Genomic DNA, 26,677 nt, shown 5'->3' with positions numbered 1-26,677 from the left:
CGGCGCGCGTCAGCTCCTATGCAGGCGGCGCGCGCCAGCTCCTATGCGGGCGGTGCCCTCCTCGTCCGCTTCGGCCCACACGCCATCGGACCCAGCGGTCTTCCATTCCTGTCCACTCGCAGGGTCGGCACCTTGGCAAACGGTGGTCGCTCCGCCTCCTCCCTCTGCGCAAGCTTGCGCTTGATACCCAGCGTCAAGCCGCCGCTCAAGTTCCGCGCGAGGCTGCCAGCTTTCATACCGCTGGTGGACCAGTCGGAGCGGAAAGGCGCGCAGTCGTCGAAGTCGTCCTCGATAGGGGTGTATGGTGGGGGAGAGGAGGGTGCGGCGGTGAGGGAGATGGACATGGAGTTGGAGGGCGAGTTGTAGTTGGACATGGAGGGAGAGGAGGGAGAGGAGGGCCGGTGGGGGATGCGGGTGAGGGTAGTGTGGGCGGTAGAAGAGGATGTTGATGTGTGATGAGAGGTGGATGCTATGCGCGTGATGGTGGATGAGGGAATAGGTGCGCGTCCGGATGTGGAGGCGGACGTGCGTGCGTGAGATGGTGAGGGGGCAGAGAGCTCGGAGAAGTCGTCGATGAAGGTGAAGTCCGAGCGAGGGTCACTCTCGTCGATAGTCATGGAGTCCATTTCGGAGCGTGCTTCGTCGCGTTCGCGGCGTAGGGATGCGATCTCCTTCTTGAGATCGGCTTTCTCGCGCTTATAGCGCTCAATCTAGATGAGGGTAAGCTCAATGCAATCTCCGTGCAATCGCGACACGCACCGTCTTCTTCTGATTCTCCAACATGCCCGTGTAGCGCTTGTTATCCGTCGCTAGCTTGTCGTGCGCTTCCGTTCGGGCCGCGAGAGCACGCAGTGCCTCGTCGCAGTTCCTCTGCGCCTCGCGCTTCTCCGCTTCAAGGTCCTCGGCCCATTTACGCGACCGGTCGGCGCAGTCGAGCGCGGCATCCAACTTCTTGGTGGTGTCGGCTAGTCTGCGGTTGGCCTTGGCAGTCTCCTTCTTCTCCTTCTCAAGGTTCTCGTTGACGCTCTTGAGTGCGGACAGCCTTCGCTCGGCAGCGGTCTTCAAGGTGTCGATATCTTGCTTCTGGTCTTCGATGAGCTTGAATGCGGGCTCAATGCTCGATCGGAAGTCCGTTATTGCAGTAAAGAGACGATCCTAGGTAGGGTGAGTTCATTTTCAAGGGGATGGTATGCCACATACCAGTGTTTCGCTGGGAGGCAGCGCCGCCGCCACCTTATCCAACTTTTGCGTGGCGCGCGTTACATTGGACGCCTGCTGCAGGTGCGGCTGTTGCACCATGCGCTCGAGCCCAGAGGCAACATGTTCGACTTCGCCCTCGATCCCCTCAACTAGGTCGATGTATATTCGGACGTGCGCGGAATGCAAGTGTTCCTTGCGACATGTTGGACAGACGCGTCGGCGACGCTCGTTTAGCGGGATGAGCTCGATGCACGAGTGGCAGTAGCAGTGGCCGCATGGGAGCGCGCGGAAGTCGCCGAAGCTGTAGACGTCCTGGCAGACGACGCAGCGCGCCTTGACCATCGCAGTCGCGCCGGCGTCGCGGTAGGTGAATGAGGGAGGTGCACACGTGACCGACGCGTCGGACCCTCGATCATCTGATGAATGTCAGTCGGCTGCGCCGGCGGCCTGGATGGGGACCCGGGCGCCTACTGCCGCCCTGCAGCCGAGCGATGAATTGTCCTCGTTGTCACCGACGTCCACGGCGCGCTCTGCCTACGCCCTCGAAGGCCCCCGAAATTCAGACCGCGGACGCGCGACGCGCAGTGAGTGCACATCTCGCGATAATTTCTGCTTCCGTCTCACCTCCGCACCTCAGGGGGTTCCCTCAAGGCTCAGGTGCATCGAGGATGGTCAGGCCCCGGCCGGCACTCGTCCCCATGGCCTCCCCTTCGACGCCGGCAAAGCTCTCCCAGGCGTCGTCCTCTGCACCGACCTCCTCGACCTCGGGATGCGACAAGCTCACGCAGACGCCGCTCTGGGGCGAGCCTGTCCTCCCCTTCTCCGCGAAGGGAACGCAGTTGCCTCCCCCAGCCGTTCATACACAGCAGCCGAGCTCCAACTACCGCCGCTTGCGCCTAGCCGCACATCTGTCTGCCCACTGGACACGCGCTAAGGCTCATATCCGGAACCGACTCGGCACACCGTCCACTACACCGTTTGCCGATCCTACATCTGTTCCCCCGCTCCCCTCTCCGACTTCTGCTACTTCCCCACCTGCTCACGTCACGGCCTACCCAGGAAGTGTGGTGAACGAGGTTGTCGTCGATCGCTCCTGGTCCGATGGTTGGGGAGAAAGCGACACAGAAAGCGTTGCCGCCACGAGCTTCGATGGCGCGTCCAGCTGGAAGTCCGAGGCCGACCACGCCCATGATGCACGGACCGGAGTATGGGCGTCCACACATCCACTATCGTTCTGCCGTTGGAGAATCTGGCCTCGCTTCATGGACTTCTTCAGCTCCCGCTTCGCCGACCCCAAGACGGAGCAGGAATACCAGGCCTCCGAATGGCAGTCATCCAAGCGACGTACACTATGGGCCTCGGTATTCTTTCTCGTCAACTACGTCCTCGGCGCCATCTTCATTCCTGTGCCCGTTGAACTGCCTGACAAGGTACGACCATTCATACGATCTTACTTCTTGGCCCCCGCTTAGCATGCTAACACTGCCTTTTCAGATCTTCTATTATGGGGTGTGTAATGGGATTGAATATGCGGCGGAGTAACGGAATGCTAACTCCTGGACAGATCGCGACCCTCCTTTCCGTACCCCTGCCCTTCCTTTGCGCGTACGACGTCCCGGTCAAGTACCCCACCTGCTACCAGATCTTCCTCTCGGTCTCGACCTGGTCATGGTACGCGGACTTTCGTGCCCTTCTTTCTTATCTTCTTGCCTTGCCCAGATCCTGACTTCCTATTTACTTCCCTTCTTCCTTCTTTCTCGTTTGCTAAAATCCTACCCAGGGCCTTCTATCAAGTGCTCTTCGTTTACCTCTGCGGTTGGTACGACGACGAGCACAGGTGGTTCACGTGTGGCAGCAAGGATTTCTTGGCGACCTACTAGTACGTTCAGACTCCGACATCTAACCGGGCACCTACGCTTCCTCACCGTGCGCTCGTGCCTTCTACCGTGCATTCGTGCCATCTAATCGTGCTTTGGTGTTATCTTACCGGGCACTCGTGCCACTCCACCGTACACCCGTATCAACCAACCGTCAACTCGTGCTGACTCCGAGTAGCTATACAGCCGCACTACAAGCCGTAGCGCTTTACGGGGCCAACCTCAAGCGATTCCCGGGCATGTTGGGGGCGGTCATCTTTCTCGTTTTGTGAGTATATGATAGGCCTCACTGAGAAATGGTGCTGACATTCAATGTAGCTCTTTAAGCCTCATTTTGCCCGACCGCGCCAGTTATGTTCGAAGTACATCTCACCTCTCCTTCGTGAAGAGCATGGCTGATGGTTTCTCTTCGCGTAGACCTGATCAACTTCATCATCTACGAGGCGGTGCTTATCTACATGCACTATCAACGCGAGCGGGTGCGTATTGTCTAATTCTGCAAAGCTTCATTCCCCTTTCATGTTGGTGACTGACGATTCGTTTAGTCCGCGCGCAAGCTCTTCATTACCACGCTCCAGTTGAAGGTGCAGATCGAGCAGACGCAGGACGCGCGATTGAACGAGCGAAAGGCGGCGGACTCGAAGCGGCGGTTGACTTCGTGAGTACTCCTTCCAGTCGATTCCCAATCTGGTTGTTCCTTTCGGCAGTCCTCGTATCTGGCTTCGGTGTTCAACGTTCGGTGTTCAATGGACTATTGGCACCGATTTACGTTTCTCTCATCCCCGTCGATGTCTCCTTTTGCCTCCTTCCCCATCCGACTCGACCCACCTCGGTGCGTTCGCTAATAACCCCATAGGTATGTTTTCCACGAGGTCAGAGTGCCTTTGAATACCGCGCGTGAGTACCTTCGGCTCTGCTTGGATAATAGTTGTGCTGATGAGAACGTAGTCCTGGCCGTACAGAACATGGAAGCCTCCGGCAAGGTTGAGCAAGTCGAGTTCAACGCCCTCGGGGGCAGTCTGAGCATGATGAGCAAGGTTTTGAACGATGTGTTGGATTTGTGCGTCACCGGCTCTTCTCCTTCTCCTCCCCCTTCCTTACAACTACCCTTGCAGCAACCGCATGGACAGTGGCCGCTTCGAGTCACTCTCCGTGCCCTACTCCTTCCACTCCGTCATGCGGTCACTCTTCGTCCCCCTTCGTCTGGCTACCGACGCCCGAGGTCTGGAGCTCATCATCGACCTGGACGACCGCATCGACACCGCGGCACGACGTGCGGCATACGAGGCCATGGGCATGACACCGGCGGAGGTGACGAGCTCGCTGGCGGAGGCGCCTGCGGATGACTCGGTCGGCAGGGTCATGGGGGATGAGACGAGGCTGAGGCAGATCGTGACGAATTTGGCGAGGTGAGCGTGGTTGGAGGTGCTTTGCCCAGGAAGACGAGTAAAGCTTACGTCCACCTTCGCAGCAACGCGTGCAAGTTTACACCCACGGGCGGGAAGTTGACCATATCCACCCGCTTGATGCTGCCCCGGCCGGAGAGCGAGAACATGGAGAAGCTCGAGACGCCGGGGTTGACGCTGAACTTTGGGAATCAGGCGCCACATTCGCCACGACCGGATGCTGCGGGTCGGGGTGCGTCGATCCCGCAAGACAAGATCGTCGTCCGGATTGAGGTGTGCGACACGGGGTCGGGGATTAGGCCACAGGATATGGTGGATAACAAGTTGTTCTGTGCGTGTCTTGCTGTTCTTCTTGTTGTTGTCGTTGCTCACCCCTTACTTCAGCCGCCTTCAACCAAACCGAGCAAGGTCGTCAACAAGGTGGCAAGGGCACGGGACTTGGGCTCGCCCTCGTGCGCCAGATCGTCAAGTTGAGCGGTGGGCGACTGGGTGTGCGGTCGCAGGTTGGCGTGGGCTCGACGTTCTGGGTGGAACTGCCGTTGGGCGTTGGGGAGCAGACGCTGCTGGCAAGGGGTCCACCACCGCCGGGGACGGCGGGACCGGCAACGCCGAGAATGCTTGCGCTGCCCTTCCCGGATGCGGACGAGGACGAGGTGGCGATGGAGGTAGGGGCTGTGAGGTGTACCGCTGGCGTGCCAGGGGAGGATGCGGTGGCGAGTGATCAAGTGTCGGGGTCGGGCAAGGGGGAAGATGGTGGCGATACGAGCTTCGAGTCGGTGCCGCCGAGGACACCGGATGCTGATGAGGCAATGGTCGCGCCGTCGTTACCTTGGGGTCCTCCGACGCCGAGCTCGTCGCGACATCGAAATGATTCGTCGTTGGATGCGAGCTCGGTGCGAACCGGGAGGTCGGGGTCGGCGATGCATGGGATTATGGATCAGGGTGCGTGTCAATGTCAATAGGTCGTTGAACTTGGTCTAAAGTCCTCATAGGTGGGCAGTTCGAGCTCATGCTGCGACGGTATGCCACGACGAGCGTGCCGACGCGGACGATGGGCGACTTCGTGATCTCAACCGAGCAACCGTCGCCGACAATACCTCAACTGTCGCCCAAGCTGCCCACTCTTACCCTCATCCCGCCGTCAAGACGAGCTACAGAAGACCAATTCACCATACCGACTACGTCAAGTACCACAGATCCTCCGTCAACACCACTTCGACCCACTTTATCGACGCACCCGCACTTCACGCCCTCGTCAAGGCCGCCATCATCTCCCTCACCCACCGTACCTACCTTCGAGGCGTCGATGAGCGCCAGCACGAGCCGACTACAAGCGCAACGCTTTGACGGCACCAGCGTCCTTGTCGTAGACGACGACAAGACCACGCGCACGCTCATGAAGCGCATGCTCGAGCGCATGGGCTGCACGGTCACCGTTGCTGAAAACGGGGCCGTCGCGCTCAAGCTCATGGGCGTCGGCGAGGTGATCGCGAGCCCCGCAAGCGAGCTGAGCGACCCGACCGCGGCGCTGAACTCCGCGAACCTGCCACCGACGCCCGGGGAGGAGGTTCGCTTCGACGTGGTGTTCATGGACAATCAAATGCCGCTGGTGAGCGGGATGGGGGTGGCGCGCAGGTTGCGGGCGATTGGCAGGGACGATTTTCTTGTCGGGGTGACAGGGAACGCGCTGCAGACGGACCAGCGCGAGTACCTCGATGCTGGGGTCAATCGGTGAGCGTGATCTCCGCGTGCGATGGAGCGAAGTACTGATTCTTGGCACGCAGACTATTGACGAAGCCCGTGTTGGAAAAGAACATGCGGGAGATGTTGTTCCTCGGCCTCGAGCGTCGCAGAGCGCAAGGCGCAGGGTAGCATCTGCGCTCGGCCGGCAGGTCTTCGCCCGATGGTGAGAAGCACTGCCGGCCACAAAATCACTTGCATTTTCCGGACAGATTGCTTGTTCATCCATGCGTCAGATAGATTTAGGGGCTTTTGGGGCATCATGTAGGTACATTGAAGGTACTCTGGTTGTCATTCTTCTACTCTTGCCGTTGCATTGATCATACACACCATTGGTATCCTATCCGCTTCTCGCAGTGCATTATTTACATATCCTTATTGCTGTTGATGTACTCTTAGATATCTTACTCACTGTTAGTTGTGTACAGCAGCCTCCTTCGTGTATCATACTGACCTATCTGGGTATTCCATTGTGGGTTTACTGCGTTCGAAGCGAAACCTTCCGTTACGACATTCCCCGTCTTCCCGCGCTTCGAGCCATTGTTCCCCTTTCGTCTTCAATGGCGTTGACGCGGAGACGTGATCGGGTGAGTGATTCATTGACCTTCTTGCTTATAAACCCCACACTAATTCCAGACACCACAGTGACATGGAGCCCCTCTTCCGCTGTCCCATCGTCTTCAGGTCCTTTCCTATGGCAGAGATGTGCTTTACCAAGTGGGTCAATGGACCAGCTCACGCTGTCGTCGTCCGCTGACACACACTCACAGAGCACACCTTCTGTGGAAGAAGCCTCTCGACATATTTTCCAAGACGAGCCGGGCCCGTGCCCAACATGCCGCAGACTTGTGGCTGCTCTCCACTTCTTTCCCCGCTTTTACGAGCTTGACTCTAGCGCGCACGACGAGTGATACGACGCGGACGATGCGGGGGAAAAGGAAGACCAACGTGTGCTCACTGAGGCCGGTGTTAGTGGTGTCCCGGAAGGCTCGAGTACCGAAGACAGGGATCGGGATCTTACTCTTCACGATGGCGATCAAGCAGGGCTTGAGCGTCGTAACCTGGAGAATGTCTTCCGATGCCAGCAGGACGAACCCATGTCCTTATTGGCGGAGGCGCAGTATGCCTCGAGGGTGCGCCACAAGGTGCGGGGCTCGCACGGCTTGAGCGCTGGACTTCTGCCTTCTATGCCGACCGCATTTGCTGCCACATCCCTCGTCCCTGAGCCGGCACTCTCGTCCGACGATTACTCGATAGGCGCCCGCTCTACACCAGACGCCACGGATTGTCCCGACGGGCATGCTCTCGGACGTGCGCCTCGTCTCCCTAAGTCTGATCCGTAACAAGCAAAGCTGGAGGTAACCTTGTAGGTTGCCCGATATCTGTACCGTGTTTGTGGCTACTTTTGTTAATACATCCTGCGCAGAGGTCGTGACTCTAGGTCTTCTGCGAATGATCCAATATCTTTCATTCTACCAACACTATCGGTGGACCTGATCGCGCCGACGATGCTTCGGTACATTGTTGTCAAATCGGCGACGAAGGGCACAGGTCAGTACGAGGGCCATGCGTCGAACGCAACTACGGTAGGAAGCGCTGACTGCTAGGTCCATCAATGCATCTTACGCGCTCATAAGGTCCGCCGCAACCTCAGTTCGACAGCCGAGCGACATGGAATCCCGCGTTTCCTGTCCCATCTGCTTTCACTCCTTTGCCTTTGGTCAGACGAGCTACACTCCCTGCGGTAGGTTGTTTAAGTCCGTCGTAGGATGGTACGCTGATCGCTGACACCATGCACAGGCCACTGTTTCTGCAATGGCTGCATCGACACTCTTGATATCGAGGGGCGGGCATGTCCGATGTGCCGCACATTCGTGCGCTTCGTAATCCCCTCCCCGCGCTTCGTTGAGACGGACCACAGTGCGTACGACGACCTCAAGAGAAGATACGACCAGCTCAGAGGCGAGTGTGATACCTTGAAGGCCGAGCGCGATGCCTTGCGAGCAAGTTATGAGCACCTGAGGGCTCAGCTTGGCCAGCTGCAGCGCGAAGCGAGAAGGACCAGTCACTACTCTATGGCCTACTCCTCGCCTTCCCCTCCGGCGCCGCCTTCAGCTCACGATAGTGGCACCCCTTTTCAACCTGGAATCCCACCGAGGGATTTGGGGGCTCCGCACGATGCTCGGGCCCTTCGGCAGCATCGCCTTCGTCACCCAACGTGAATTCTTAGTCGAATGGTCCTAACCTCAATAGCGCACCTGCTACTTCTATGTCGGCTTCTTTGGGAGATTCTGAGCTGCGTCTGCATGCCTCTGCGCCCATTCGCCCTACTGTTTGCCATGGGCTTTGTGGCACCCAATTACGCTAGGCTTTTGGACTTGATTGTCCGAAGTTCGTCATTAGCGTCTACTGCTCTTTTCCCATGTAATTACGCACCTCCGTGATGTTAGCCAATATGATCCAGTGTATATGCTACCGAAGGGTCGCAACTAGGATAGGCGTCTTGGGCGCAGGTAAGAGACTAGAGTGCCCAATGAGAAATTTACTTAATCAACCATCGCTTGCACTCGAGGAGTACTTGCGAAAATACATGCAACGCGACTGCGAGATCTCCTCGTCGTGAACCGAGAGTACATAGAATGCAGGGGAAAGACACGGTAACTACTGCATCCATCTACGCGTTCGAGACCTCCGGCATCTTGCGAACCCATTGCCTGTTCTTCAGCTCGTCCACCATAAACTTCGCAAAGCCCTTCCTCGCTAACTTCAAGCCGACCTTCCCATCCCCAACATAGCCCGCAACCGTGTCCGTTCTATCCTCCTGCGACAGATACGGCACCCGCACCATCGTCCAGTCGATGTCCTCCGCCTCCGGCCCGCGCAGGATTTCGCCCAGCGTGTAGAACTCCTTGTATGACCCGTACATGAGCATGTACACGGCGAGCACCATCGCCTTGTGCCCGATGCTGAAGCGATCGTGCTCCGGGTCGGGCGCGGACGCCGTTCCGAGGACGAGGAAGCGCTTGATGCCGCGCTCGCGCATCTGCTTCAGCAGCCTGCTGTAGAACTTGGCGATCGGCGTGTCCTTTGGGTGTGAGGCGCCGACGGGGCCGAGGGCGGACAGGACGGCGTCGACGCCCTCGAGGGCGCGCTCGACCGCGGCGGTGTCTTCGAGCGTGCCCTCGACTATGGTGATAGAGGGGTTCGACTTGATCTCCTCCGAAAGCTTCTGAGGCGAGCGGACGTAGAGGACCAGTTGCGCATCAGGGATATCTTTGAGCGCGGCGCGCACGAGTTCAAGGCCGGAAGGCCCGGTCGACCCGAGGATGAGAAGGCGTGGCATCGTTCGTGAACGGTATTGCTGGAGGTGATGATGGGCGTTGAAGGAGACCAGTCTTGCTGACCTCAGGGGCGAGCGGATACACTTTTGATCACTCCCGCGCTAGACCCGCTTCGTCTAGCTTGTGTCATAAGCTCATCCTATATTCGCCCCTATCTTGCCAACCGTGCAATTTCCGCCTGCCGCGGGAAATGCGACTGTACTGTCAGCGGCCCGTCCGAGTGCCCGTCGATGACCCACCAAGGCGATACGACAGGAAAAGTGCGAATCCACGCCCCAGTCGCACCCGGACTCTAGTCAGTTGTCATTGTCACCAATCAGGAAATTGTTGTGGCGGAAGGGACGATCCCTCCGCCACATCACATCACGATCAATTTGCGCCCGCTGATATCTCCGTGAACATGACATCGGGACTTACAACTCGGAAAGACTCTTATCAGTCAGGACTCCTGGCCTTTACAGCTGGCGCGAAACGGCGCCTGCCACGACGAATATCTTATGTTCTCCTTTTAAAGTCTCTCTGAGTGCAATGCAAAGCAATCTATCACTGTCTTTCAAACCGAATCACCGGAACAATAGCAGAGACCGACGCTTCAAACTCGCGTTCGTAATCTGCCTGCATATGATAATCAGCGCCTGCAGAAGGACCGCGCGCGGAATGGAAGCGCTGAGAAGTCCCTTTTGTCGCCGAACTCACTTATAAGGTCCAATGCAGCGTACCGGGGCATGCTGAACGAACGACATGAAGCTCCGCACCTGTTGTGCTCTTTGCCACGAACGTTCAATTCTTTGTTCAGAGATGCTCGTAGCCAAGTTGTGCGGTGAGTGTCGTAGATCTTCAAAGAGTCTGAACGCTGAGGCTACACAGGAAGTCCCTTCTGTGGCGACTGCGTTGACAAGATCAAATTGGATCCTGAAGGCCATGACTCGAAGGACCAGCCTGCTATACTGTGTCCGGGGTGTTACAACATTGATACCGTGCAACCCTTCTCGCGCTTCGACGAGCTGGATCGCACGTGCAACGATCTGGAAGGGAAAAACAGGTTACTCACTGCTGAACACGATACAGTGAAAGCAGAGCGCGACCTCTCCCGGTCCCAGGTCATCAGATGGCGCGATTTGTGCCAAGAGATGTATAATCGCACAGATCGCGTCGAAAAAGAGAATGCGCTACTTCGTCAGCAGCTCGGCGACCTCGAAGCTCGATGCGACAAGCTCACAACTTCGCTTGAGAGGGCACACTACAGAATAGCTGAACACGAAGCGGAGGCGTCGGTTCGCAACTTCGAGGCTAGTCTTTGGTCTTCCGCGCCGATGGAACTGCCCGATGCCAATGTTGCCGTCTCCCTGTCTCCCGAGTGGCACGCTGATACCTCGCCGTCGTATATCTGCGATCAACCTCACCCAAGCGAGGCTGGGCTACTGGAGTTCTGCGCGTCGCCATCCCCGCATGAGCTCAGCGTCGGACAGTGGCTCTTAGAGTCATGAGCCATGCTCTGCCGTGCGCGCCAGATGGTATTGCCATGTCCTCCCTAGGGAGTTCTGCTCTGAGCCTTCCTCAGTGTCCAATGCTCGTTTTTCTTCCATGCACTGACGCTATTTTGTAACGTTAGCCAGTAGCGATGTAGCAGTCCAGCCCAATAAAATGGCTTATCTCAAAGGGATTTATGACAATACATGCAGCACGACGGCGAGCTAGGTCTCCACGTACGCCATGTGCCGAGGAGGACATGGCGGTACAAAGGCAACTCACAATTTGTTACATCACATCGCGATGGACTGGTTCCGCTGATGTCTCCGAGCACATCACATTGCGGACCCACAACTCGAGAGGCTATTCAAATGGCTGTTTAGTTCGGCCATGTGGTCTTCTATTATGTGTCAGTCGGTGCCTTCCTCGACGGGTTCTCGTCGCGGGATGGAAGCTTCGATTTCATTGAACTGCTTCTGTCAGCCAGCACCTTACACCAATGCCTTTCGACCTCTAATTACCGTCTCTTGAGCTGACTTTGAGAACAGTGGCGCAGCTAGACGCTTTTCAGACCGTCGCTCGTATCTAACATGCGAATCGCACGCCTGCAATAGGACCACGCGGTGAATAGAAGTGTTGAGACGTCAGCCGGTTGATCGCCGAACTGACTTATAAAACCCATCGCAGCGTAGGGCTGGCGTGTATGGTGCCATTAATTTGAGATCACCATGCAGCTCACCTCATCCCACCGTGGAGAGGATTTCTGCGCCTTGCGCTTCGGCGAGAGGGATCGCAACATGCACGACGATGTGAAGGCTGAGCTCAACGGTCTCGATCAAGACAGCGACCACTTGGAGCGGGATAGCAGCACCTTCAAGGCCGAACTCGTCACCCTCAAGGAGGAACGAGATGACTCGAAGGCGGCGCGCGACCTGTCAGAGAGGGAGTTCATAGATTGGATTGATTTATGCGCCGACCTATGCCCCATCGCGGCGCGTGCTGATGACCTCAAACAAGAGATCGACGGCCTTAAGCAAGAAAACACGCTCCTCGACGAACACATCGCCGTCACCAAGTCCCAATACGACGAGCTCATGGACTTACTTCGGATGACCGTACAACTAATGGCAGAAAACGAGGCGAGGGAAGCGGGCGGTAGCTCGCTGCATGACCCCGAGTGCCCATCTTCCACTCCGATGGCGCCTTCGCGTGATGACGGCAGTAGCGCGATGGACCAGTCTCCGGCATCGCACTCGAGCATCTCTCCAGCGGACCTTCAAGTTGGGATCTGAAGCTCACTAGCGCGTGTCCGCCATCATCTATGCGATGGGGTTCTTTCGTGGCCTTCAGACGCGCAGTCCCTGATAGAAGTTTATGGCACCGTCGCTTGCGCGCCGTTAGTGCGCGGACTTCATTCTTTTCAAGTATATACGCCACTTTGTGGTAAAATGGCCAATAACACACAATGCATCCCTCTTGAATGGTTGCGCTTGAAAATACGTCTTCAGCGCTACGGTCCAGGCAAGTACTCCCTCACATAACCCAACGCATCTTGATTCACCCACCCGACCGCCTCCCTCGCCGCCTCACAGAACTCACGCCACACCTCTGCCGTCTCTAGCTCCAACGGCTTGCCCTCCTCCACCCCAAGATCCACCTCCCTCGACATCACCCACACCCCCGGCCCCTTCGCCAACTCTCGCCTCGTCGCGCACTTTGAGAGCCAGTAGAGGAAGCCGCCTGCGAGGACGCCTTCGCGGTCCTTGAAGGTAGCCGTCGGACCGCCACCCTTGGGCCATCCGTTCTTAAGCAGACATTGCTTGCTGGACCTGCACCGCCGGGCGTCCTCGGAAATTCTGTCGTCGATTGCCCTATAGGTGTTCGCGGGAGTCCGCTGGACCCCACCGATGATCCACTTCCTGCACATCTCAGGCAGCGGCTCGACCCTCCGCTCATCCTTATAGCAACAGACTACCCAGACGAGGACCCAGATGAGGGCCTTGAGGTCGTGGCGGTAGAGGTGCTGCGCGCGGCCAGCACGACTGTTTGGCCAAAAGACCGCTAATAGAACGTCGACGGCGGCGAAGGGGTTGGAGATGGCGGGCGGGCGCGGTGTGAAGAAGGGTATGTTCAATCGGTGCATTGAGGGCTCGAGGGCGATGTCCCAGTCGTTCAACGCGGCACAAAGCATGGCGCGGCGCCCAAAGACTCAGTGGTCTCGAGGGAGGTGGCGATCGGGGGCAAAGTAGGCGACGTCAACATGTGCGTCCGCGACACAGAAGACGCAGTCGAGGTCGCCATCGCATACTGAAGCGGGCACGGCGACGCGTTCGTAGGGGGGCTCAGGGGCAATCGTCGGGTCAGTCCTCGCGTATCTGGTATATCGGTCTGGCAAGCAGATGATAGAGCAAACATGGTCAGAGTATGGAGTAAGGTGGATTGACCGAAAGTTAGCCAGACGAAAATAAAATATTGGCCAGACGAGAAAGATATCAGCCAGACGAGAGAAATGTGAGCCAGACGAAGGCTGGAGGAGTCCAGTCAAACAGGAGAGCTTACGAGTAAGTTAGTTCTGAGACGTCGCGGATGACGTGGCGGTTGGCTGGTCGGTCAGGCAGCACGCGCTGACGTGGGCGCGGTTGGTCGACTCGGTCGAAGGGTGGCGAGCAGTCCGGTCGGTGGGTCCGGATAGCAGGCGCCTGCTGGTTGAGGTGAGAGTGTGCTGGTCGGGTGAATTTGGTCAGTTGCGGAAATCGAGGTCGGTCGGTTGGTCGACCGAAAGGCGCGTAAGAGCAGTCGGTCAAGCCGGCGCTTAGTGGGCAAGGTTGGTTGGCCAATTGCCCCTGCTAGCGCATGAAGACGTCGGTGGCGCGAGTATCATTCAAAGCGTGCTGACGGTGGCACGGCTATCGAATAACAATATAGACGCCTTCAGGGTCTATCGGAAAGTCGCGTATAGATCAATTGGTCAGGTGCATAAGGAGCGTTGACCGGTATGCATTGAGCGAGTAGCATCCTTCCGATGAGCGAGAAGTGTCGGTCCGGTGAGCGAGGAACCTCGGTCAAGCGCTTGGCCTCGGTTCGTCGAGCGAGATCATCGGAAAGCGCGTTGGTCAGTCCAGTGGTTAGTCCATCGAGCAGACACTTGTCACTCGGAAAGGTAGGTCTTGCTGACGTCGAGGTGGGTCGCGGCTAATTTTCAGTGTCGGTAGAGCAGGCGAATGCCGGTCAAGCGAGAGTCGGTCGTTTATACGAAGGTCAGTCGGTTATGCGAGGATCAGTCGGTCAGTCAACGCGGCTCGCAGAGGCCACTCGTTGATCACGCGGGAGCTGGTTGATTCTGCGAAGGCCAGCTAGAGACCCTCGGTCGTAAACTTGCTGATGCACTGGCGGAGTGGAGTGGACTCCCCTCCGAAATCGTCGCAGATTCGTCCTATCCATCCGTCAGACATGCGAAGGATAGGCAGGTCAGTCCTACAGTCGAGCAAAAGACACATCGGGCAGCTGAGCGAAGGAAGATTGGGTCATCCGGATGGCGCTCGAAAGGGCGGTAGGGTGGGCGCCTAATTGAAGGTAGCGTAGGTTGTGCTGACGCGAACTTGAAGGTGCTTGCTTCTTCCCGTCGGCTGGGGCAGTAAGAGCGATGAGAAGGTGGATAGTTTGGCGGTTGGTGGGTGTGCGTCGTGGGTTGGCAAACGTAGGTCGTGCTTATGCCAGTTCCGCGCGTCGGTCAGCAGCTGAGCGCTGTTCAAGTGAGGTTCGGTCGGTCGAGCCCAAGGACGGTTATCCGAGCCTGGGAGCGGCTAGTCGAGCCGGAGGACGGATAGTCAATTGTACTGTAGGTCCAATTGGTCAAGTCTTGGTTAAGCGGTCGGTCGAGCAAGTAGTTGAGAGGGAGGCCAGGTCGGTCATGCGTAAGACTGATTGGCGAAGGGGTCGGGTGAGCGAAGGCAGTCTGTCGGGTAAGCAAGGGCAGTCCGGTCGAAGGTTGGCTGACCGAATAGATGGTCAAGTCGGCTGGTCGGCCAGTTGACTGTGGGAAGGTTGGTCGGTCGGATAGAGTAGGTGAATCGGTCGGACAGCCCTCTTTGGTCGGTCAGGATTTCGTCAATCGGTCGGTCCAAAGCCATCGGTTGGTCAAGCGGGCGAGGTCAGCGGCTGGTCGGCTCGCTGACCGGGTGTAGGTCAGCATCGTCGGTCAGCTGCGGATAGGCACACCCACCCCCTCCTTAGCGCGCAGTCTCCACCTCGTGAGGGCTCTGGTGGAGCCGAAATAGGCTCTCCCCTTTGCTGGCTCCCCGTCCCTTCTTTTCCCCCATTTCGCCTCCTCCCCTCACGGTCGGTCATCGGGCCGTCTCCCTTCTCTCGCCCCCATCATCCATCATCCATCTCCCTCCCTTCCGCCATGCCTTTCTCTCGCCCCCCCTCCAATCCCCCTCTCTCCTCTCATCGGATCCAGTGCGACGCACATACTCCTCTTCAAATTCCCGGGATCCGCATCCGCATCCTCCTCTCCTTTGTACGCCACCACGGCTTCCCCTTCATGCCCTTTTGTATCCCCCTAGGCCTCCTGCCCGTTTGCTTCCCCCATCCTGCCCTTCTACTCCCCCCAGAATTTACGCGTCACCTTTTCTTCTTCTTCGGCGCCTCCACCCCTCCTTCGGTCCTCCTGTCTTTGACCCGTTCCACTGTCCTTGACGATGCGACGGGAGAAGGTACGACGAGGTTGCATGTCGAGGGGACGGGGTAGGGTGTATGAAGTAAGGAACGGGCAGGCCTATGAAGTGAGCCTAAGGAACAGGCAGGCGAAGGGGTTGGGTGTACGCGAGTAGATCAAGATGGACCGGGATGGGAGCGAAGGATATAGGAGATGGGGCGAAGGCTGAGCGAGGCAGGAGAGGATACTTACGGTCTGAATCAAGTCGATGTATCCGTGGAATGAATGCGCTCACGTATTTCAGAACGAGGGCGTGCACTCGGTACCTGATCTGGAAAAGGAATTGCTATAGAGCGCATAGAGTTGAGAAGAAGATTTCGGCGCGTAGTAAGTGAGGAGGAAGCCGTGTATGGCTGCAAACACGTCATTGAAAGCAAACGTCGGAGCAAGACACGATGACGCCACGCGACGCGCGACGCCCCGGGCCGATCGAGCGAGCCACGGGTGCGCGCTTCACCACCTTGCTTTACTTCCCGACCGCCATGAGCGCGTCCAAGCACGTCGACTCCGAGCTCGAACCGCACCGCTCAGGCGTGTACGACACGCGCCTGGATGAAATACGCCGCTCACACACCTGGGCGAGCCTTTTCCCTCACACACCTGGGTGAGCTAGTAACCCGCAAAGAAGCCCGCCGATAATCCACACTCTGACGACGAGGCCGCTCAGCACTTGGCTGGCTGGTCCACGAGCCTACACTTGACTGGATGGCCGACAAGCCCACACTTGACTCTGCGCTAGAACCGCTCCCATTCCGGCGCTAGTCGTGGTGGACGAACTGCAGTGCGCCCAGTCCGCTTCCGCTTCCACTCTCACTCCCACTTGCACTTGCACTCCCACCGCGGCTGCTCTACGACGCAAACTGGGCATCTCTCTTTGTACCCATCCTCTTCCTGTTGGACTGGACGACCAGCAGATCGAGGTCTATCGCGTTCTCCGCTCGATCACCACCGAGCACCTGGAGCCCCTGCACAAGCTGCAAGGGTGGGACTTCATCGACGCGTGGTTCCAGTGTGCAGAAGGTACGTCTTGCGGATGCGCGCTTTTCGATTGAGTAGATCGCTCGCTGTACGACACTTCGCTGACTGCCCGCCAGCCCACTACCTCGCATGGACGAACGGTAGCCACCACCAGGATCCCAGCCTGGACAACCTGATGTATCGAAACCGTCGTGCTGGCAAGATATCTCCGGTGCTCAGCGACTGGGATATTGCCAACGACTGGGACCTTGCAATCGACGCCAGCGTCCCACAGACGCACACGGGCTTGACGAGGACCGGCACAATGCCGTTCATGGCTATCGCGCGCCTGGATGCTGGGGCATGGGACGGCCATCTTCCGCACATCTACCGGCACGATCTCGAGGCGTTCTTCTACATCCTTACCTGGGTCGTGTGCTGCTACGAAGACGGCCAGCGCCTCGATTCCCTGCCCCCCATGCTCGAGACGTGGACGAAGGGCGATACGTGGACGAAGTACGACCCAGAAACGTGCTCAGCGTACAAGTACACATTCATCTGCAATGTGCAATGGCCCTATCACAGCTTTCCGACCGACTCGTGGTCGTACGAGATGGCGGCGTTGGCGAATAGGATACGCGCGTTCTTCGCGGACATGTTCAGGCTGTCTGCACCGTCGGAACAGTCATATCACGACACTTTCAAGCTTCAGTTCGAACGTCACGGTCGGGCATTGCCACCCCCAAAGGAGGACGACAAACCGACGGAGATATGGGAGGGTTTCTGCGGTGCCGTGCAGGAAGAGCTACTGACCATGTCCGACTGGGATACCCTTAAGAAGGAGGACCTCCCGCCTAGGCTTGCATCGTTCTTGCCCGACAGTGAGACAAACACGCCCCTGTAGTCTTGTGCGCGTAGTTGTAGTTTTGTACGCCGAGTCATAGTTCTGTGCGCCTGGTTGGGGTCTTGTACGCGTAGTTATAGCCTTGTACGTCCAGTCATTTTTATGTACATATAATCATACATGGATGGCCTGAGGACGATGGTATCAACGTGTCGGAACGCCGCGCAGCCCCACCCCCTCCTTCACCGACCACGAAGGCGTCCTCGTGGGCGGCCTCCTCTATTGGCTCAGGAAGTGCGACGCGAGGCGGCAGGCGGAGAAGGGGCCAGGGACGTGGGTGATGTCGGGGGAGGTTAGGCTGGATAAGGGGGAGGGGCGCGAGTTGGCGGTGCCGGACCAGCCGCGATCAGTGGAGGACCAGCCCACGCCAGTCTGGGAGGAATTTTGCGGCGCGGTGCGGGAGGCAATCGGATGGGTCAACGAGTACGCGTTGAGTTATGTGAGGCAATGTTTGCTCGCGCTATAGCGCGCTTAGGACACATTCCCAGTCCCCCCTCTCATTCCTCCCACTCTTCCCACCCTACCTCGTCGGAGTAACCTCTTCTCCCACCCATCTCGGCGCCCTCTCTCCCATTCCTCGCTCCTGACCTCCTCACTCCCTTCTGAACACATCGCAGTAGGCTCGAACATCCGCTTCGCACGAATCGGGCAAGCTGAGTCGTGCGAAGCGGCTGGTAGCAACAACGCGTCACATGGCAGGGTCACAAAAGCGTGACCTTGACTTAGCGAAATTTCGGCGGACGATTCGGATGACCCGCGCGAATCTTCTTCTGTATGTCATGAAGAGGTAGATAGTCAATAGCAATGATACATAAAGGACTGGAGAGGGATAATTATTCATCTACTTCATCAAAATCGTCACCTGCATCACCCTGCTCGTCTTCGGCCTCATCCTCGTCCTCCTCACCCCCTTCATCCTCCTGCTCCAAGTCGAGATCATCGAGATCCAGCGCTACATCATCTTCCTCATCCACGGTCAGGGTTGGCTCATCATCCTCCACCCATACCAGCTCAAGCTCGTCCTCGCTATCCGAGCTCGAAGTGGAGTCTGACTCGACGGAATCAGAGTCGCGCGTCGAATCGGAGTCGGAGTTGTCAGCAAAGTCCTCCAAGATACCAATTGGGCGATCAGTCTGGATAGTAATAGAGTCGGAAGGTTGCTGAGGCACACCGACTAAAGGTACTCGGCGGCGGCGCCTCTGCAAGCGTGTGAAAGCGGTGTTGTACTCGTCGAGCGGGCTCGATGCGCTGTCCGTCAACATTTGGAGACCAATGCTGACGACGTCTTTTGCAGGTGCATCGTCGTCATCGAGAACACGCCCACGAGAGAGCCGGTAGACGTCGTGTTCATCGAGGCTCTTCATGAGCTCGGAGATGTCGGTGGATAGGTCCGCCGGGGCATGACGCGTGCCCTGCGACTGTGCCCCCAGAACATTGTTCATCGTCTTTGCCAGTTGTCGAAGCACGTTGGCGCAGGGCGCAACAACACCGAGCCACTCCCACGACGAATTGCTTCCATGGGCTCGGTAGAAGATCTCGAAGGTTTGTCAGCCAACCCATGTAGACCGTGCGTTGTGTAGACTACCCACCTTGATCCAAAAATTCAGATGCTCCTGCATGAGATCCACCTCGACAAACGCATTCTTCTTGCCTGTTGGATTGACGAGCCAGTTGTCGGTGATGATCTGCCTAAGAGACAATGTCAATTTCGCTTTCCTTGTGCACAAGGAAGAAACTTACGCAAGGCGAGGCGGCCAAACTTTCTCGATGTTGTGGATGATATGCAGCATCTCATAGGCGTACTTCGTCCTGCCGTTCCCACGGAAGCTAAGAGCCCAGGTCTTCAGCACAAGTAATACACGCCCCGAGTCGCCCGCCTTGATAGCGTCAGTGTACTCCCGAGAGATGAGGGCGTCGCGCATGAACAGAAGCGCATTTTCGAAGACCATATCACCCTGTGTTGTAGGAAAGCCGTTGTCGGGAGCTTGATACGGGACACCGGCCTCCGCAGCTGCCATCTTCGCAGTGTTCTCGGCTGCAGCTACCGCAGACCGATCTGAGCGAAGGTCATCGACTCGCTGTGCATCTGCATACGCCGTGTAAATCTTCTCCGCATCCGCCTCAAGCTGTGCGAAGCTAGTGACCCTCTGTCCATACTCTTCAAGTGAGCCTACACCCGAGACGAGGAGAAGACAGTGGAGGACGCGAGCGTAGAGAGAGACAAATATGAGGTCACGGCAGGTTCGGTAGTTTGGGAGAGATGTAAGGGTGATTGGGAGGCGGTGAAGGCGTGTATTGTGGAACCAGAGGCTGCCGGGATTTCGCGCGCCACTGTTGGGCTTGCCGAAGTGAGTGAAGAGCATGCCGTGCACGTCGGCGATCTTGCCGTGGAACAGCCCGGGCATCCAAGCGCCCCAGAAGTATCCTGCAAGCCCAGCTTCCTGGCCCGCGCGGATATTGACGAGTGCCCGAATTCGTGCTTGCGACAGCTGGTCACCCGCAAAGATGAGAACGTGCTTCCCAAACCATTCCTGCGCCTCAATCTGCAGCTCCTTGATTGTCTCTTCAATGACCTCGCCATTGCCGAGGATCGTAGACTCGTCGATTTCCATGGCAGGAAGAGGATGGATGTCGGTCTTGTGCACGGTGATTTGACGAGGGGTCCTCGGCTGCGAGGCATTGACCTCTTGCGTGTACTTCTTCAAGCCCGGACCGCCATACACGACCATGATGCGCAAGATCGTATGAATCAGGCATCGTCTAAAGGTTGTGCTCTCATCTGGAGTGTGCAGGATATCGTTGATAGCTAGCGGTGTAGCAGAGTTGAACGATTGTTGAAGATCGTCAACGCGCATATCGTCGACCGAGGCGTTGTGCAGTGGCCAGATGGTTGCGCACGTACCATTCTCCTGTGCATCTATTTCGAGCAGTCAGTACATGGAACCGGTTAGACGTGAGGTTAGGACTAACCCGTGCGACCAACAACTTGCTCTGCGGCTCGGAAAACCATGTTGATGTTGTCATATACTGTCGCGTACAAGCCAGTCGAAGCTACACGCCGTGCGGTAGCCCGCATGGACTCCGAGAGGGTGCGAAGAGTGCCAGGCCGCGTGAAGTACGTCTTGATTTCCGTACCAGCGCCATCAACAGCCTTCGTCGTGTACTGCCGTGGAGCTCCTCCCTTGCCGATGATGCCTGAATAGCTCTCAGTGACGCCGATGTGGGACATGACCTCGATCGGCTGCCGCTGGCTTCCGCTGGCGTACAGATAGAGCCCAAGTGCCTTCTTCCCAAGGTTGTTCGCATAACTGTACTCGCCAAGGAGCTGCAGCATGGTATTGGTGACGATGAGGGACTTGCGGGCTGCCCGAGCTACACTCAGCATGCCCGGCTTTAGATGCCAGGGAGCAGTTGCGAAGGCCTTGAAGATGCGCAAAGATACGCCTGCCATAGATGTGAAGTGAGCATGGATCCGTGAAGGGTTGAAGCGCGCGAGGAACTGAGAATCAATGGGTATTTTGGAGCCATGATAGACGCCCGACGTGCTGAGTGCACGGGCCTCGCCACGAACGATGCCAACGGTATGATCGACAGCCCAGTCAGAAACCTCTTCTTTGATGGCCACCGTTGACCCAGGGCCTGTCCATAGGTCAAGAAAGCGCCGGACAGACGATGCGCGCCCGCTGAAGAGACCCCGCCATCGTGCATCACCCCTCTTGTTCTTTGGATCAGAGGTGTGAAGGACGAGTTCGTGGAGTGAGCTTCCCGTGTCGTCAATCGAGGCGAGAAGGCCATCGTTGAGGTTCCGACGCGCCTCCGCTTCTTCAAGTTTCCGACGTGCGCGCTCTTCTCGAGCTGCTGCACGAGCAGAAGACAATGTTTGTGCCCTCATCTTCTGACCCTTGCGTCGCGAGCTCGCAGCCCTCTGAGGTCGTGTTGCTCCAACCTTGCCCGGGCTGGACTTCTCGAAGTCGGGCTCGCTGCTGAGAGGCGGAAGCGCTGCCTCTGTCGCCCGTCGTGACCCAGGTGGCGGCATTTGCGAGCGCGTTAAGGGAAGCGAAAGGCCAAGGCCAACAGTAGATAGTCGTGGACGTACAGGTGTATGGGGTGGGGTGAGCTCGTGCATAGGGGTATCCTCTCCTTGACCGACGTCGGTGTCCAGCAAGTCGCCCTCCTCCCCAAGCCCATCCTCCTCCTCGTCTTCCCCCTCCTCGCTCTTGTAGCCATTGCCAGTGTCCTGCTCGCCCAGGACGTCGCCATCTTCATCTTCGTCTTCATCCTCGTCTTCATCTTCATCCTCGTCTTCGTCTTCATCCTCGTCTTCGTCTTCCTCCTCGCCTTCGTCGTCTTCCTCTTCCTCCTCGTTGTCCTCAACATGGCTGTGGCCTTCACCACTCTCCTCTGCGTCAATTAGCTCGCCATCTTCGTGTTCGCAATGGCTCTCACCTTCTGCTATGTCCTCGTCTTCGAACCCCTCTTCATCTTGATCCTGACCCCACGGCTTGGCGAGACTAGGTGACGACGTGACCTGCGAAAGCGGCGAGCTTTGCATCGACAGCGGTGACGAGAAGCCCGGTGGGCTACTGGGTGGGATAGACATGGGCATCGGTAAGCGGGAAGAGGGGACGGCAATGATCGAAGACTGACCAGTGGCGGTGAAGCTTTTGCTCCCGCTGCCTCCTTATTGTCGACTCCCACTGCTCCTCCTGTCACGCAGCGCAACGGTGCACTCTCTATGATGCCTTCAGTACAGGCCGCACGTCCAAGCCGTGTACCGCTCACGAACCAACAACTACGCGGGCTTCCGGAAGTACTAGCGGCGTCGTTTGGCTATGAGCCTCGCGAGTTCCAGACAAGGGCGATTGCTGCTCAGCTGCAGCGCAAGGACGTCGTCGTGCATGCCGGAACTGGCTTCGGGAAGACCGCAATTGCTGCGGGGCCCCATATGCATGAGAGTGGCAAGGGTGGTGTCACCCTCATGATATCGCCGCTCATTGCCTTGCACGACGAGCAGGTAAGAAAGTGTTGCTATACGCATGATACAAGCTCACCGTGCAAAGGTCGAGACCTTTCGGAGCGAGTTCGGGCTTACTGCAACTGCAGTCAACAGCAGTCATGGTGGCTGCAGCAAGGAGAAACTTCAAGTCAGTGTCATACACGAGTTCGAGGGCTATAGACTCACCTCCGTGTAGGAGATTGTCGCGGGGAAACATCAGATCGTGCTCATCTCTCCCGAAATGTGCCTCTCGCGCCGGTTCACGCGCGAGGTCCTACAAAACCCAGGCTTTGGCGCGATGCTTCTCTCCGTTGTTGTTGACGAAGCCCACGTCGTCTCGCACTGGGGTGCCCAGTTCCGCAAAAAGTACGGGCAAATCGGACAGATTCGAGCATTCATTCCTCGACGAACACCTATTGTAGCATTATCTGCGACGCTGTCCGCTCGCATTCGAGATGATGTCCTGGCTAAACTTCAGTTCCACAAAACAGACTTTGTCAGCGTCGATGTCGGCAACGATAGACCGAATGTCTCACTGGTTGTCCGCGCTATGCAGCACCCGATGAACACCTACGCCGACCTGGACTTCATCATTCCTCCGTCTGTGAGGGAAGTCAGCGACATAAAGAAGACCTTCGTATATGCCGACAACATACAGGTTGGCATTGAAATTGAAGACCATCTCGAAGATCTTCTACCGGAGAATCTTCAATCGACCGGGGTCATTCGACCATACAACGCAGCGTTCTCCAAGGAGTATCGCGCGGAAGTCATGCGACTCTTCAGGGAAGGCACCGTTCGAGTTCTTGTCTGTACGGATGCTGCAGGAATGGTTAGCGCTCACTTGTCCTTCAAGACGACGTGTACTGACAGGCGTGCGCAGGGATGTAACATACCGGACATTGATCTGGTGGTGCAGTGGAAGTTGACCACCTCTTTGTCATCGTTCGTACAGCGCGCGGGGCGGGCAGCGCGAGGCCGTGGTCGCGTCGGTCTTGCTGTATTGCTGGTCGAACCATCAGCGTTCCTTGTCGACTTATCCCAGGCGGTGTCTCCGGATGATGTCGAGGCTGGCAGCATGGGTAAGAAACACAGAAAGAAGCGCAGAAATCATGGCAAACGTACCAAGAAGGCCGCCATCGCCCGCGGCCTATTCCGAGGGGCAGCGGACACAAAGCATGACAACGTGTTCGTGCGCGAGCAGCCGCCGCTCGATTGGTCCTCTGATAACGAGAACCTCTTGGTCTTCGTGCAGACCGGGATCTGCCGACGTGCAGTGTTGACCGAGATCTACAAGAACCAGCCGCCCAGTGAGTTTACTCGTAGGGGAACAGCTTAGCAGAGATGCTCACCTGCTACAATAGGCCCAACCGTCCCTTGCTGCGACATCTGTGACGGCACATTGCTTGACTTAGTCAGACCAGGAAGACCACCCGCCACAGCGCGTCAGACGAAGATCAAACGTGGGATTCCACACACACCTGTTCAGCAAAAACTGCGGGAGTGGCGCAGGCTTGTAGTCACGCGAGACTATCCACGCGGTCTATTCGGAGGGTCAGCCTTTCTCAAGGACGAGACGGTGGAGCTACTCGCATCCGTCGGATCGTTCGACACTGAAGCACGCCTCGTGAAGATCCTTGGCAGCCAGTGGAAGTGGTACCCGTCCCATGGACGAGAGCTCTTCGGGATCCTGAAGTCATTCAGCATCCCCTTCATCGCGCCTTCCGGGAAGAAGACGACGCGAGGGAAGAAGCGCAGCAACGCACCATTAACGACCGAGCTGCCTCGAGAAGCTCCCACTCCGCTGCTCGCGCGCGAAACGCCAGGCGCGCACATAACGAGCAGCGCCTTCGAATCGGAGGCGTCTTCGTCAACTGTCGGTGCAGCCGAGCCCGCTCTCCAGTTCAGCTATGATCCCTACTCCAATCCGCCACTACCTCCAACAACAACAACCGCTCTGAACCCTGAATGGGGGACGATGTCCATGTAAGCTTCCCCAATCACTGCCAATCCATACACTGACACTTTCCAGATGGACTCCAGATAACCCGCCACCATCTCCTAGTGCGAGTCGGGGGCGGACGCGAGGGCGATCGCGAGGTGCCAACTCAAGTCGCGGGCGAGGGCGCGGCGCGAGGATGAGTCGCGGACGGGCAGGGTCAACCCGCGGGGAATAGACATTGAGAGCTGAGTCATGCGGGACGCACGCGCGAGAACGTGCAGCAACAACGTTGGATTGTTTGGGAGGCCACCGAGGGACGGTTTGTGGCTGGAAGCAAGGACACGCACAAGTAAGACGTAAGGGGAAATTTACGCGGGTTTAGATCGCCTGCGGTCATCAGGCGGCGTAGATACGGCCTTGGGAGGCTTTTCTTCTCATTGCGCGCGAAGCAAGGACAGTGGTAGAGGCGCTTGCTGCAGAGCGCTGGCGCGCGCGGTCTAATTTCACTAAGTCAAACTCACGCGCGAGCGCTCCCGCCAAATCGGCATTACATTATACCAGTCGCTCGGCGAGCCTCGCCCGCTCCCTCGCTCTCATTCCAAAACCAGAAAAGTCCGGCTGTCGGCCCGTTTGCCGTCCTCCCGATTCAGTCAAAGCCCTGAATCCGTTCGGGCTGTGGCTCGCCTGCGACTGAACGAGTCTAACATCGCAGCTTCTCGATCTGGGCCCTCCTCCCTCTCTCTCTACTCATTTGGGCGACAACCGAGTCGGGCGACCACCGAGGTGAGTCGTATAGCAGAGCGACCCGATTCGAAGGAAACAGAGTGAGCGATGAAGCATTTCCTCTCTTCTCATCGTCGTGGACGACCCGATCGCCGACTGGGAGAGTGCGATAGATGCGGCGGGGCTTGAAACCTCTGACGGCCGGTTCGGTGGGCGCGTGGCACCACAGTCACGCGTCCCTGCCAAACAAGCACCCACGCGTCGCGGAATTCAACAAACACATGCAGTAAACAAGCCCCTGTCGGCGCACCGCCACCTCCCTTTGCCCCCGCCATGGGTATATAACCCGGCGGCTCTCTCCAGTTCAAACCGTGGACTGTTTGGCAAGCTCCCCGTACGAGGCGTCCTTCGGGGCGTTCTTCATCGGAGTCGGGTATGTGGGGGCACGGGTTGGCGGCTATGGCCGGGCGGCTTGGGGGTTGGGGGCAACCTCAGTCCAAGTCGCCATGTCATCCGCCTGGCCCTGTTACTCACCCTCGGCATGCGCGGTGGCCTGCAAGATCGGGCGCCACCGTGAGGAGTAGTGGAGGCGGCGTCTGGACTCGAGCTGGATGTGCGTTGAAGCGTTATAGTCATCGGTCCTGAACCCTTGAGGCGCTCTGCGTTCCTCTTCAAGGTGAGTGGCCTTGTGTATCTCTCTGACTATCGCTGACACGCTCGCAGATTTGTGCGCTCACCGCACCGGCCGACGATGGACTCAACCGCTGGTTCCTTCTCATTCAAGGTATGCAGTCTTGCCTCTCGCCCCTCGCTCCTACTGACCATGTGCGCCAGCTTCGATTTCGACGGCGGGATGGGAGTTCACGGACGATCTTGTTGCCTCGTTGCTTGCTATGCCTGTCGTACTACTGCTGCTCTCTGTTTGTCGTGCTGCTGTCTGTTGTACTGTCATCTCGTATGTTCAATGCCACGCGCTTTCCCTCATCCCTCTTGTGTCCGTGCCCGTTCCCAATGCTCTCCTCTCGTCGCCGAAACCCTGCAGATCTCAACATCGCTGCGCCCTGTTTTCGACCGTCGTCGCAGACAACCTCCCTCTCATCTCCGCGCTCTCTCCCCTCCTTCAAAGAAATCCTCCCTCTTGCTCTGTACTCACCGCAAAGCGACCTCCCATCTTCCCTTCCTCGCGAGCGCAACTCTTCTCATCCCTCCTCTTCTCTCTCTCTCCTCATCTGCATTTCTCGCCGCAGCCTCCTCTCCACCCCCGTTGTTTTCGCCTGCCTTCGAGCCCTCCCTCTCACTCCCTCTCACTCGCTCTCACTCCCCCTCTCCTCTTACTGGCCTCTCTACCCGCCCTCCCTCCGACTCTTTACTCGTAGCAGCGGACCCCTCTCTACTCGTCAGAGC

At 57.7% G+C, this 26,677-nt stretch overlaps 12 protein-coding genes across 12 annotated transcripts; 7 read left to right on the top strand and 5 right to left on the bottom strand.

The window, feature by feature from the left end:
- Positions 1-41: 41 nt before the first annotated feature.
- SCHCODRAFT_02496821 (uncharacterized protein) lies at positions 42-1,299 on the bottom strand (the record flags this gene model as incomplete). The annotated part of the gene is made up of 3 exons (XM_050343047.1): positions 42-710; positions 760-1,155; positions 1,201-1,299. 3 exons carry the CDS (start codon positions 1,297-1,299, stop codon positions 42-44), a joined length of 1,164 nt encoding a protein of 387 aa, XP_050201266.1.
- Positions 1,300-1,679: 380 nt separating this feature from the next.
- SCHCODRAFT_02234784 (histidine kinase) lies at positions 1,680-6,585 on the top strand. Its single transcript, XM_003033417.2, has 16 exons — positions 1,680-1,784; positions 1,838-2,630; positions 2,695-2,709; positions 2,765-2,871; positions 2,981-3,079; positions 3,256-3,345; positions 3,396-3,439; positions 3,495-3,556; positions 3,623-3,735; positions 3,934-3,974; positions 4,026-4,137; positions 4,193-4,486; positions 4,549-4,814; positions 4,868-5,425; positions 5,476-6,214; positions 6,268-6,585. Exons 2-16 carry the CDS (start codon positions 1,869-1,871, stop codon positions 6,353-6,355), a joined length of 3,390 nt encoding a protein of 1,129 aa, XP_003033463.1. The 5' UTR covers positions 1,680-1,784; positions 1,838-1,868; the 3' UTR covers positions 6,356-6,585.
- A 287-nt stretch (positions 6,586-6,872) lies between these two features.
- On the top strand, positions 6,873-8,445 carry SCHCODRAFT_02665893 (uncharacterized protein; the record flags this gene model as incomplete). The annotated part of the gene is made up of 4 exons (XM_003033416.2): positions 6,873-6,940; positions 6,994-7,071; positions 7,197-7,534; positions 8,024-8,445. 4 exons carry the CDS (start codon positions 6,873-6,875, stop codon positions 8,443-8,445), a joined length of 906 nt encoding a protein of 301 aa, XP_003033462.1.
- Positions 8,446-8,625: 180 nt separating this feature from the next.
- Positions 8,626-9,915, bottom strand: SCHCODRAFT_02619775 (NAD(P)-binding protein). The gene has a single exon (XM_003032861.2). It carries the CDS (start codon positions 9,564-9,566, stop codon positions 8,898-8,900), a length of 669 nt encoding a protein of 222 aa, XP_003032907.1. The 5' UTR covers positions 9,567-9,915; the 3' UTR covers positions 8,626-8,897.
- Positions 9,916-10,362: 447 nt separating this feature from the next.
- On the top strand, positions 10,363-11,163 carry SCHCODRAFT_02677152 (uncharacterized protein; the record flags this gene model as incomplete). The annotated part of the gene is made up of 2 exons (XM_003033415.3): positions 10,363-10,384; positions 10,432-11,163. 2 exons carry the CDS (start codon positions 10,363-10,365, stop codon positions 11,049-11,051), a joined length of 642 nt encoding a protein of 213 aa, XP_003033461.1. The 3' UTR covers positions 11,052-11,163.
- Positions 11,164-11,762: 599 nt separating this feature from the next.
- SCHCODRAFT_02677151 (uncharacterized protein) lies at positions 11,763-12,386 on the top strand (the record flags this gene model as incomplete). The annotated part of the gene is made up of 1 exon (XM_003033414.2): positions 11,763-12,386. The coding sequence occupies one exon, from the start codon at positions 11,763-11,765 to the stop codon at positions 12,324-12,326; it is 564 nt and encodes a 187-aa protein (XP_003033460.1). The 3' UTR covers positions 12,327-12,386.
- SCHCODRAFT_02619770 (uncharacterized protein) lies at positions 12,366-13,505 on the bottom strand. Its single transcript, XM_003032860.2, has one exon. It carries the CDS (start codon positions 13,223-13,225, stop codon positions 12,545-12,547), a length of 681 nt encoding a protein of 226 aa, XP_003032906.1. The 5' UTR covers positions 13,226-13,505; the 3' UTR covers positions 12,366-12,544.
- Positions 13,506-16,146: 2,641 nt separating this feature from the next.
- On the top strand, positions 16,147-18,403 carry SCHCODRAFT_0234397 (uncharacterized protein; the record flags this gene model as incomplete). The annotated part of the gene is made up of 5 exons (XM_003033413.1): positions 16,147-16,355; positions 16,491-16,771; positions 16,846-17,589; positions 17,747-18,051; positions 18,233-18,403. 5 exons carry the CDS (start codon positions 16,147-16,149, stop codon positions 18,401-18,403), a joined length of 1,710 nt encoding a protein of 569 aa, XP_003033459.1.
- Positions 18,404-18,445: 42 nt separating this feature from the next.
- Positions 18,446-21,648, bottom strand: SCHCODRAFT_02495927 (uncharacterized protein; the record flags this gene model as incomplete). The annotated part of the gene is made up of 4 exons (XM_050343033.1): positions 18,446-19,147; positions 19,202-19,301; positions 19,353-20,529; positions 20,583-21,648. The coding sequence occupies 4 exons, from the start codon at positions 21,646-21,648 to the stop codon at positions 18,446-18,448; spliced, it is 3,045 nt and encodes a 1,014-aa protein (XP_050201265.1).
- SCHCODRAFT_02619763 (uncharacterized protein) lies at positions 21,583-22,538 on the top strand (the record flags this gene model as incomplete). The annotated part of the gene is made up of 4 exons (XM_003033412.2): positions 21,583-22,013; positions 22,059-22,195; positions 22,260-22,345; positions 22,399-22,538. Coding segments are annotated over exons 1-2 (368 nt in total), but the record flags the coding sequence as incomplete, so codon positions are not given.
- On the top strand, positions 22,351-24,598 carry SCHCODRAFT_02665886 (P-loop containing nucleoside triphosphate hydrolase protein; the record flags this gene model as incomplete). The annotated part of the gene is made up of 5 exons (XM_003033411.1): positions 22,351-22,626; positions 22,673-22,756; positions 22,805-23,440; positions 23,492-23,918; positions 23,973-24,598. 5 exons carry the CDS (start codon positions 22,351-22,353, stop codon positions 24,596-24,598), a joined length of 2,049 nt encoding a protein of 682 aa, XP_003033457.1.
- A 904-nt stretch (positions 24,599-25,502) lies between these two features.
- Positions 25,503-26,261, bottom strand: SCHCODRAFT_02619757 (uncharacterized protein). Its single transcript, XM_050344953.1, has 3 exons — positions 26,108-26,261; positions 25,997-26,057; positions 25,503-25,949 (listed from the first exon to the last, which is right to left on the bottom strand). Exons 2-3 carry the CDS (start codon positions 26,050-26,052, stop codon positions 25,694-25,696), a joined length of 312 nt encoding a protein of 103 aa, XP_050201264.1. The 5' UTR covers positions 26,053-26,057; positions 26,108-26,261; the 3' UTR covers positions 25,503-25,693.
- Positions 26,262-26,677: the final 416 nt, after the last annotated feature.

This window comes from Schizophyllum commune, assembly GCF_000143185.2.
Source record: "Schizophyllum commune H4-8 unplaced genomic scaffold SCHCOscaffold_4, whole genome shotgun sequence".
Taxonomy (NCBI): domain Eukaryota; kingdom Fungi; phylum Basidiomycota; class Agaricomycetes; order Agaricales; family Schizophyllaceae; genus Schizophyllum; species Schizophyllum commune.
The sequence above is the reverse complement of the archived record's forward strand: the minus strand, read 5'-3'. Positions and strand labels throughout refer to the sequence as shown.

Bases quoted from the DNA above. Each gene is read 5' to 3' on its own strand.
- SCHCODRAFT_02234784 (XM_003033417.2), top strand. From the start codon at position 1,869: ATGGTCAGGCCCCGGCCGGCACTCGTCCCCATGGCCTCCCCTTCGACG. The intron at 4,138-4,192 runs GTGCGTCACCGG...CTACCCTTGCAG, and splicing joins TTGAACGATGTGTTGGATTT to CAACCGCATGGACAGTGGCC. The intron at 4,815-4,867 runs GTGCGTGTCTTG...CCCTTACTTCAG, and splicing joins GGTGGATAACAAGTTGTTCT to CCGCCTTCAACCAAACCGAG.
- SCHCODRAFT_02619775 (XM_003032861.2), bottom strand. From the start codon at position 9,566: ATGCCACGCCTTCTCATCCTCGGGTCGACCGGGCCTTCCGGCCTTGAA.
- SCHCODRAFT_02619770 (XM_003032860.2), bottom strand. From the start codon at position 13,225: ATGCTTTGTGCCGCGTTGAACGACTGGGACATCGCCCTCGAGCCCTCA.
- SCHCODRAFT_02619757 (XM_050344953.1), bottom strand. From the start codon at position 26,052: ATGAGAAGGAACCAGCGGTTGAGTCCATCGTCGGCCGGTGCGGTGAGC. The intron at 25,950-25,996 runs CTGCGAGCGTGT...AAGGCCACTCAC, and splicing joins GGTGCGGTGAGCGCACAAAT to CTTGAAGAGGAACGCAGAGC.